This window comes from Daktulosphaira vitifoliae, unplaced genomic scaffold (assembly GCF_025091365.1).
Source record: "Daktulosphaira vitifoliae isolate Bord-2020 unplaced genomic scaffold, ASM2509136v1 Scaffold_1, whole genome shotgun sequence".
NCBI lineage: Eukaryota > Metazoa > Arthropoda > Insecta > Hemiptera > Phylloxeridae > Daktulosphaira > Daktulosphaira vitifoliae.
The window spans coordinates 44525573-44537127 of NW_026099572.1; the positions used below are offsets into that span (position 1 = coordinate 44525573).

At 26.0% G+C, this 11555-nt stretch overlaps 1 protein-coding gene and 1 long non-coding RNA gene across 6 annotated transcripts in view; one reads left to right on the forward strand and one right to left on the reverse strand.

The window, feature by feature from the left end:
- LOC126901045 (uncharacterized) overlaps positions 1-6581 on the reverse strand; it is a 12895-nt gene extending 6314 nt beyond the window's left edge. For 2 of the 5 annotated variants that reach the window (XM_050677212.1, XM_050677182.1), the window contains exon 1: positions 5866-6576. In XM_050677212.1, the coding sequence (XP_050533169.1) occupies positions 5866-6196 (331 nt within the window). In that variant the 5' untranslated portion in view covers positions 6197-6576. Of the gene's footprint in view, positions 1-5865 lie in introns of all 5 variants that reach the window. The other 3 variants (XM_050677191.1, XM_050677202.1, XM_050677176.1) reach the window with 3 other exon arrangements.
- Positions 6582-7069: 488 nt separating this feature from the next.
- LOC126901194 (uncharacterized) lies at positions 7070-10652 on the forward strand. Its single transcript, XR_007702991.1, has 4 exons — positions 7070-8013; positions 9001-9394; positions 9541-9655; positions 10464-10652. It is a non-coding gene; the product is annotated as an uncharacterized LOC126901194 (long non-coding RNA).
- The last annotated feature ends 903 nt before the right edge of the window (positions 10653-11555 follow it).

Sequence of the window (11555 nt, forward strand, 5' to 3'; positions counted from 1 at the left end):
AAAAAAAAAAAAAATAGTTAATAAATTAAAACAATCAATTCATATATAACAACAATAACATATATTAATAATGAATTGAATAGAAAATTTAAAAAATTCATATTTTACAAATTTAGGGTCATAAAAAAACATATACGCAGAAATTAGCTCCCTGGGCTTGCACTTAAATTAATATGTCGTAAATTGTCACAAGAATTACAGGCAGCTCGCCTTGGCGTCCCGAACGTGTGAAAAAATGTCGTAAAACGGTGAAAAATAAACGGATTCAATAGATTTTTGTATGATATCTGAGAAATGTCATAGAGCGAGTCTGGTCAAAATTTCAAACCTTAGATTGCAAAACGTTTGTGGGCGAGCGGTAAAAATTTTCGGACCTTCGCCTATACTTTTGATTTATCAGAGTATTATAGGAACAAAAGTTATGTTACAATATTACAGCGATAAATTAATAAAAAGTCAATATAAGTTAACTACAAATTATTCATTTTTAGATTGTTGGAAATAAAAAAAAGACAATAATTCATAATTAAAACTTATTTACTCGTATATATTTATCACCAAATATAAAGTTTTTATAACGACCAACTAATATAAAATCTTTATTAGTGAATTTTTTTTAGTTTTCATATATGTTTAAATCTAAAAAGCTTTAGGAAATACTGTACTTTAATAAAATCGTGTAATCATAAATGGATTATTCAAAAATTTTACTTAGATTACTTTCAATATTTTTATATTTTCGGGAAAATAATTGTTCGGGAGAATCAAAGAAGTCAATAAATACACATGAACTTATCGTTAAACTTAATGATATATTATCGTTTACTGATTCATGGAAAACATTTTCTAACATCAATGTTAGATTATTATATAATTTCAAAGATCGTTATTATACAGTAGTCAATTTATTTGAATATCTTTTTAGTATTGAAAATACGGTCAATGATAAAAACGAAATGGCAGGCAACTCTACACAATGTAATTATTATTCAGCCATTAAAGCTAACTACCAACATATATTAGAGTTAGTTATCAATATGGTCAAATGTAAGTACATAGAAAAAATAAAAGTGATCTTAACTTTAATAAGGTTACTAGTATCTGATTTTATTAATATGTTTATGATGCCAAATAAACAACCGTTGACCACGATTGATATAATAGAAAAGCTCAATGTAATACAATTAATTGAAAAATCAATTAGTCGTTTTAAATTCCTATTAGATAAAATGATGATTGTCCTGGCAAAACTTCACGATATGGACACAGGATATTACTTCAGTTTAATATTAGTTCAACTACTTACAAATATGCACAAAACATTTAATGACACATTTCACCCAAATTATGATAATCCGGACGAGATCAATCAACTGTTAAAAAAATTATATCGTAATATTTGTTCAAGGGCATCAAAATTGTGTTCAATTAATATATGTTTACCCAATAAAAAAAGTTTAAATTCTGAATTTAAAAAGCAAGATGAAAAATGTTATTTTAATTTCATAAGTGAGAAAATTAACAATACAGTAAATGAAACTATAAATATGTATACCTTTAATTTGCTCAACATTAACTAATTAAGTTATTTAAGTATTCTAATAAAATCAAATATTTAATGATATCAATTAATGTAATGGCATTTTAAGACATTTTTTAATGCGGGAGGGGGGTGTTCAGATAATATTTAGAATTTAGAGTAGTTGGAGAATCTCATATTTATATTTCATAAATAAAATATTTTAATGTCATGTAACTTATAAAATATTAAAAATGTTAGACTAAATTACATAAATGTATAATAAAATTAATATTATAAAAATTCTTTTGACCGATTTTTATTTGGACTGATATTATAATATTGTAAATTATACAGAGAAATTATAAATATTTATTAAGTTGTTATGTTACGTGATTCTTTTAATAATAGCTACTAAATTTTTCTTAAAATAATAATTATATTGAGAAAATTTGTTTTGTTATTTTACGTTAGAATATTTTTATAATAGTCAAATTTTAATATTACTGCTATAACAGTAATATATGATTTTGTCCATGAACATGTTAATTTTATATATTTCTTGATTTATTAATTATTAAGTTTTTTTTAATATATTTCTTATACCTTACTAGGATACAAAATTAATTTTTTTAAACTCCTATATAAAAATTTAACTAGTTTATAAAATAAAAATTATCTAATTATAATAACAAAACAAAGAGAAATACTAAGTAATTATAAAAAAAATTGGCCCCATGAATTCATTATATTAAAATTAATATATTCTTTGCTTCTAATCGAAGCTAACATTCTATTTTATTGTAATCAATAGTTCGAAGTAAAAATTCGAGTGAATTTACGGCTATCACGTGATAATCAGAGTTTAGTCTACGAAGCTCTTTATAATTCAAAGTTATTTAAAAAAATAAGCTGTTTGCTGTTGCCGTTTTGAACACCGATAGAAATTAAGTTTTATGAGTTATTTAACGTTGTGAATTTGACTTTTTTTTTTATAATAATTACTTGAATAATTAAAATGTGAGCCTTCACCAAAAGTTTAGTAGTTGTGAAACATCAAAAATATTTTGTATAGAAAATATTTATTTAAGTAAAAATAATATAACATAACGTCTTGATAAAATTAAAAATCATTGTCGTTTAAATCTTTTTGAAAATTAGCTTTTCAACATTTTCGCATAGTAGACAAATCGTCGTACCTTTTTTAAATAATATCTGACGTTAAAAATAATTTAATTTAGTGTAGTTATCGATACGCGGAACATATTTAAAAATTGAGTTAAAATTTTTTTTGTGTATGCGTGAATGGTCTCTTTCCTGTATTTAGGTTTTTCACTAGATATTCGATTGGATCATAAAAGTATATTAAAAGATAGCTCTCTAGTATACTCTATTAAAATTTCATTAGGAACAGTGTTTTTAGAAAAAACTTAAAGCAGTTTTAAAATACAGAAAAAATAAATTGAAAATATCTAATTTTATGGTTGTGTAATGTTGTATTTTTATACATTTTTAAAATCAAGGGGTTTTTATTTTAATTTTCAGCGACGATTAGTTCAACTAAATTAAAATTGAGTTTTTTTGATATATAGAGCAACAAAATCAATTCTGCGTGAGCTGAGAATTTGATGAAAATTTTTGAACAAACATAAAAAAAACACACCATAGTAAAACCATTACTTATTTAGCTTCGCATCAAAGCTAAAATAAAATACTAAAATTGTTTTTTGCATATGATAATTTGCAGCCTACATTATTGTGTTTACTGGAAAATTTGGTACTGATCTCTCCCCCTCCAATGAAATTTACTAGTGTTAGCCTTAAATAAATATATATTTAAGGGACTACAATATACATTACACATATGAAAATATAGATGTAATTGAGTCGTGACCTAACTTAATTAGGACTAAAAATAACTCTGACAATAATTAACATCACTCATTGTTGACATTTTTTAAAAAAACTCTGCCTAAAAAGTTTAGTAAAATTATTTATAAAACTTTTACGAGGTTAATGAAACTTTGACGCCAATTTGCACATAGAAGATATGTCCATAGTTTTTTTTTTTTTAATTAAGTATATTACACAAACTATAATTTAACATTAAAGATGTTTTCCAAAATACTTTTAAATATTAAATTTAATGTTTGTATGAATAAGTGACCTTTTAAACATTGAAAATAGAAATGTTGGACAAATTTTTAATTTTAATTAGTCTAAACACAACAATAATAGCATTATTTGACTAATTAAATGTATTGTCGAATAAAATAATAAACACTACAAAATTTATCTTTAGTTACGATGCGAAACTGAAAAGGTATTTAAATTTTTTTCTAAGTGCGATAAAATCATTGAAAGATTATAAATTATTTACATGGATAAACGTAAAATCAAATAAATCTTTGATTTATTTTAGCATTATCTCAATGAAGTTGAAAGTGTTGTAAAATTTAAATTCATCGTTCAATATAAAATGAATTGTGATTTTTTTCTAAATACAAAGGAATTCGATTTTTCATGAAAAAAAAAAGTAATATACGATCACAGAATAGATTAAACAGAAATAGTTTAATCTATTCTGTTATACGATTACAGTAAGCCGTACAGGAAAATAACAAGAATTAACAAATAAGAAAATATTATTCCATGCAGTATACAATTATTGTTTTTTTCATAACTGCACACGACTGATAACAATTTCCTAATGTCGCCAAAACCTGTTTTCGAAACAGCCGTCGACGGTCACATGTGCGTTACGAAGTTAGTTAGGTGCGCCACAGAACGACATCAATAATTTAAAAAGTAGTGAAAAAAATTTCTCAGGAGGGCAAAAAGTCTGTAGGACTAGAGGTCGCAGAAAAATGATTAATAAGTTAAAATAAACATGACATTATTATTTACATCTTAACATGGACAAATTTCGATAAATCATTTTTTAATAGAGATATAACAAAACTTTGGGTCCTATTATATAAAAATCGAAAATTACCCATGTAGAAATATTTATAACTATGTCATGTTTAATTTAACATAATAATTAAATCATTTCTCTGTAACCACCTTGGTCCTTTAGAATTTTTGTTTTCCCAAAACATATTTTGAAACGAAATTGTCGTTTTTAAGTAAAATTTTCGCATTTGAAATACTTATTTATTTAAAATATGAAAATTAAACAGAACAGTCGTAAATAAGGATTTTGTTGTGATGGGATTACAAATGACACATTTTTTTATTATCCAAAACTAAAAAATTTGCTATTGTACTGACTAGGGCACAATTGCTGTCGGCATTTTTCATCAGGGGTCGTAAGCTCTCCTTCCATAAGACTACCATCTAATTTTCAATGTATAATTTTGCTCTGATCTATCCTTTGTAACCCCTTAAATTAGAATAATTATTTTTTAAGTATAATAAAAAAGTTTTAATGGGGTAAATAGGATTTTAAAAATAATTTAATTTATTTTGGAAAGGATGATCTTAATTTATAATAAGGGAAATGGCCTAATTTAAAGAGTCAAACGTTTTTTAATTTATTTGACTATACTGAATATATACACAATATTGTAATTTGATTATAAGAGATTACAACTGTGTATGAGTTTTTTATGAGAAAATCACTATACTAAAACATTAATTTAAGTGGTGGTAAAAAGGCACTTAAAAAGTGTTTATGTTATAATAATTATTAAATGCAGTCGTTAACATACATATTTTAGTCAACGCTATTTTTGCCGTCTCGCTAGTTTTTTAATTCTCACAGTTACTTTAAAAACGATAATGAAGTGTAATTCATATAGTTAAGTATTAAAAAATGTATGTACTTTATAGATGACATAAAGACTATTAAATGCGCAATTTACAGGACAATAATTAACGGGAAGTATTTTAAAGGTAGTTTTATACGAAATCTTGTCTTCTTCATCTTTTCTTGCTTATATCTCTTGAAACCACTAAATCATAAGTCCCAACAAAACCCAGTTGACAAATTACGATAACCAATGCAATTGTACAAGATAGTTTAAGACTGTCGTATTTAAATTGTCAACAATTATGAGAAATCAAATGTTTAAAAAGAACATTTTTTGTTTAAAGCCATGATCCCTTCATAATTGTAACTTATGAAGCCATTAGATTTAATTTGTTACTTAAATCATGTATTTAATAAGCATAAAATAATTTATTATTCATAATGAAATTTATTGTAGTAACTTTTTACAATAACTTAAAAAATTTTTTTACAAAACCATTTATAATTGATTTTATTTACTATAAAATTTGAATATGAGTGACATGCGTTTTTAAAATGGGTGAATACGATAATTTTGATAATTAATACTTACTCATATCAGCCGCGTTACGAATTAACAGATCTTGTGTGTGTAATGATTTTTTAGAAGGCACAGATTCATTTGGCTCCGTATCAGTTGCAATAATGGGACGTTTCATCAAATTTTTAACTGTCTTTTTATTTTCTACGTTATCATTGATGTTAATATTCATTTGTTCTGTAGATTTCTTGGTCAAGTTTTCCAGTGTGTTTTGTGGAGTACAAAATTCCTGACTTCCAACCTGTAAACCACAATGCGTTGATTCTGTCACATCGTCAGTTCCTGTTACCATCGTCTGTTGAGATAAGTTTGGATCAAGTGCAATGTCAGCGTTTGGATTCATAACGAATTGTTTAAAAATACTAAGACGGCAGTTTCCAAACCGACTACAAAAATATAATAATACCGCTTTGCACGTGTTTATTGTCAGTAATAGGCGATAGCAAAATTATTAATAAACAATAAAAACCATACATAGATTTGATATATTGATTTTTTTAGTCTGTTGTACACAGTTATTCTGGATTTACCCGTTATTGATAGTATCCCGTGTTTATTTCATTATTAAAGAATAACCTCGGCACGTTTAGATTCTTGAACATCGTAAAATGTCATAAGGGTAACGTGCTCGTGTATGTCTAATATACGTATGTAATTTGGGACGAGTTCTTTGAAATTTATTTTTAAATTTAACTGAGTAAATCATTGAACACTTGTGACAACACGATTAGGTCGAAACCAGCGGTGTATTGAATGTGTTTTTAAATACAGCACTTAAGAATGTTGAGTTATTGAAAGTAGAAAAACACTTCAAACACAAAATTACCACCATCAGCTATTTTATATCCTATGTTAAATTAGTTGTTAAAAAATGACCTCGGATTTTTAAAGACTAACAACGAGAACCATTTGTGTACCCTTTCATAGACGCCCATCTATAAATTAGTATAGTTCAGTTCAGAAACACTATATATACACAATAGAATGGATCCAACTGACAACTCCTATAAATTTTGATACAATCAATATATCGTTTTAATTAAAATTTTTAAACAAATTTTGAGATTCTTAGCCTTTCTTAAAAATACATTTTTAGTATTTATTTAAATAAAAATATATTTTTTTTAATTTCATCATAATTTTAAAAGTCTTTTTTTTTTAACTTTTCTCATAAACAATTTTGACAGATTGATAATAACTTGTAAGTCTTGAAGTGCTTATCGAGTTACAAGCATTTGTATACAATTGAGTGGGTTCGTAACTTGGGTGGGTACAACTTGTACTGGTTTACAAGTTGCGTATGTATTTTAGATGTACACTTCATCCTTTTAAGAAGTCAAAAAATGCAAAAATTGTTTAATAAATAAATTCTAGCGAAAATTTAACTATATCAAAAGTTGTCAGTGAGATCTGTTCGACTCTGTCTATTCAAATGTGATATGTGCACACACACACACACGCCTGTTATTTCATAAGCAAAAGTTCGTTCGCTGTTCTCAAAAATCCTGTTTTTAGCTACCTGTGTGATTTCCGTCACCTCACCACAACCACCTATTATCTCACAATAATGATAAGCCTATACGTTATCGTCGTCTTTCGCTTCATCTAAAATCCGTTCGTTGCGGCGTTCTACTGCCGACATAACGTCGCGTTGTAACGGCCGTCCGTTGTCCTCGAAAATGCTGTTTCTTGCTACCAGTTTATTGCCGATACGATCCAATAGCTTCTGCAGACGTATACGCCTCACCGTTGACCGTTTTTAATATTCACCAGACGTCCGCACACGTCATTACCCATTCGCCGCGTCCCTCAACTACCCGGGTTGTAATTTTTCATGAATGTCAGCCGTCTATACCCGTCAGCTAAAAGGCGTACACTGCCCTTGCGGAACAGCCTGCACTACCGAAGCAAGCCAAAATTTGCATTATATCTACGATTTCTGGCGCTCAATACACAAAATGTGTGATTGTCCATTTCGAGAGTGACGTAAAAACTAGAGAACACTACGTATGGCTTGCAAACTAACTCAATTCAACCGCTTGATATGTATTACAATTAATTAATTTCTACTTTTCATACTCCCAGCACCTAATGAAATTGTTGATGGCTGTAACTTTTTGTCAAATAAATACATTTTCTGTATTGTTAAAAACCTTGCGAGTGAGTCAATTTTATTATGCTTAAAAATATAACTATGTTATTTTATTACCAAAAATTAATTATGCAATATAAAAAAATGTATAATTTAACAAAGGTTGGATTTTAATTTTACGAAAATAAATTTTTATGATTTTTATGTAAATGATTTTCAAATGTGATTTTACGATTCTGTTTTTCTGATATTAGTTGGATATTTTTGATATTAGTTGGATATTTTTTGTTATAAAACTTATTAAAACTGTAAAAATGAGTTATTCGTACTGTTTGTTAATACAAAGGGCTGCTTGCCTTTGAATTACCGCACTCACATACAACTATCAAAAATAGTTTATATTAATATAATTCATAGATTAATAAGCAATAATATGGATGGTAGAAAACCGGGCGATCTATCATATAACAAAAAAAAATTCTTTACCAAGTGTAAATCGATTTGTTTTCATGTATTTTAATTTGAATTTGAAATAAAAATTTCATAATTTACTTTGTTTCGTTAATGAAAAAAAAATTATCAATTAGTCCTAAAAAACGGTACACTGTGTTGAGAATTAATATTTTCGTTTATTATTGTAAAAAACGACACGACCCCGATCAATTAGTCAGTTATAGTCCGTTCTATATTTGAGTAATCGATTGTGCATTATTCCACAGAAAAGTATCAATAGTGAAAACAAGGGCGTGCACAAGTATAATAAAAATGTCGTAATGTCTATCATAATAAGAGAAATTATTACTAATAATAAAATCTGATTTGTATTCGATCAATGACAAACTCCGTTAGAAAATTTAAGGAATCTGTCAATCATTTGTTTTATTGATATTCTACACACAATAAACTTCATATGCTGTTCTATTAACTTAAGACGCAAACGGTTTTAGTTTCGATGCGAAGCTGATAAGATATTAATTTTACTGTGATGTTTTTTTTTTTGTCTGTTACCATTTTTTTCTCAGCTCTCATGGAACCGATTTTTCGTAATGTCATAGGTATAGTTAAAACTACTCTTATCTGATATTCACTGGAGAAACAACAATACAATCTCAGCTGATGATATTTAGTTCTTCGAAGAGTTAGTTTAAATTAATGGTAGTGTGTTAATAAGAATAAAAGTATTTCTAAAAGCGGATACCCACGACTGGTGTACTTGCCAAGTACACCAATAATTGTATACTTGCCAAATCATCCAATTATTAACAAGTGGAGCGTTTCCATGAGTGGTATACTTGACAAGTATACCAGTACTTGTATACTTGTACAAGTAATAAACAAAAGCCAAGTATACTATTCCTACGATCAAATGCCAAATAATTGTATTGGGAGCGGGAAATATTAAGACATATATCATTTGCTTTTTTAGCGCTGCAGTGTTTGGACGTTTTAGTAAGTAATTTGAAATACATTTTTTAGTATTGCTAGTTTTAATACCTTTTAGTTTAATATTTTTTTAGTTAAGATAGTTCTTTAACTTTTACCTTTAATTTTTAGTTTTTATTTTTCTTTAACCTTAAGTTAATTAAAATGTCTAGTGATAATGATAAAATGTTTATGCTTCATACATAATTATGTGTGGAAAGTGCTTAAAGTACAAAAAATTGAAAAAAAAAGATGGTAGATGACATTGTTATATAAAGAAAGACAATGGTAAGTTTTTTTTTTATTTGTAATTTTTATGTTAAAAACTAGTAAATTACATTTATTAATCGATTTTAAGTAGTCAAATAATTTATTAATATTTTCTACCAAAGTAAATTTTATTTTTTTATGTATAATTTTTTATTTTTAGTTATTATTAACTATAATATGAATAATTAATTCGTTGCTGTCGTGCAAAAAATGGCTTGTGACTTTTTTTTTTCGATTTTATTCTTAAGTTGAAAGAAACTTTTATATCAATAATAGGATATAAATAACAAAACAATAGTATACTTTTCAAAAGTTTAATTTAATTTAATCGAAAATTTTTAGTCATTCAAAGAAATTTTCAACCTTTAATTACTGATATAAAAAACAAATTTCACTTCTTGCACGACAACGACGAATTAATACTAGTAGTAAATATAGCTGGTGTCATTACGTGTAGATACACTCATAATTTAATAACACTTTTCTGGATTATATAAAAATTATACTTCATTATTTTTGTAATAAAATATATTTTTAAAGAGTCCAGTTAGAATGAGCAAGTTTATATATTGTTGTAACTCGTTAAATTGAATTTTTGTAGAGTTATTTCAGCGAATTAAAAAAAAAAAAAAAAAAAATATATGTTTTAACCTAGTAACAAGTTTTTGAAAAAAATCAACTAAAGTTTACTTTTTTAAAAACATGTTTTTTTTTTTTTTTAATTTTTTCTGACTTCTAGAATAATGAAAATACTCCCATAATACATAATGCTCCTTCAATACTTCAAAACATTTTTACTACGATTAATATAAATTAATTTTTAAAGGTAAAGAGCAACAAATATAATGATAGATTTAAGGCGCGAACCATCCGGAAAGTTTGAGAACTTTTGCCGAATATCTGATAAGGTTATATTTATATTTTTTAATTACGTTGAATTGTAGTAAAATAATTTATGATATTATTTAAATTGACAATAGTGTAACCTATGTTTTAAGGAACCAATAAACGTGTGTTTTCATCTATATTGTGTGTTTAATTCAATTTTTTTTAAATAATCGTTTTTATAATCAATTATTATTAAAGTAATAAAAGATACATATCTTATACTCTATTTTCAGACATGAAAATTTGAATTAGAAGTTCAATTCCATATACTACATATAATAAAACATATACTAAAAATGTTTATTAAGCAAATAAAAGGTTATTAATTTTATAAACAAAGCCTTTATCAATTTAAATGTGGGTTTCTATTTTAAAAATAAATTTAATACCTTTATAAACCAGAAATCCGTGACCAAGTCGGAATAAGGCATTAGACAATAAAATACCATTATAAAATTTTAAGGAATTATTAACTTTATTACATATAGTTAATATTATTAATATTATCAAAAATATAAAAATGTATTGAAAATTTATCGTCTGTTTCATTGAAATGATCGAATTTTTAGCCCAGTAGGTTGCAATTATAACTTAAGTTATACAATATTTAAACCTTTCAAAATAACACTATTATTGTTTGGTTGTTAAAGTACCAACTTTATGTAATATTTAAAGAGTATTTAGGAATAATAATAAGTGAACTTACTTGTTCATAAAGATGTATAAATTCAAGAGTGGTTTCGTTGGTCCAAGTTGTCTTGGTTTTTACAATTTAAATAATTTAAAGAAAAAAAAAAAGTGCAAAAATATGTTAACGTAAAAATTAGACGATGGTTTTACTGAATTTTACCAAACAATTGACAGCAACCACTTAAATATAGTGTTTTGATAGTGAAACGTATTCAATTTATAATATTAATACATTTATCTCCTTTTTTTTAGTAATTTGGCATTTCCAGTAAAGCCTTTTATTTATTTACTACCTATATTCATTTTTCGCTTGCATTCTTATTATGATTACTTAAAAGTG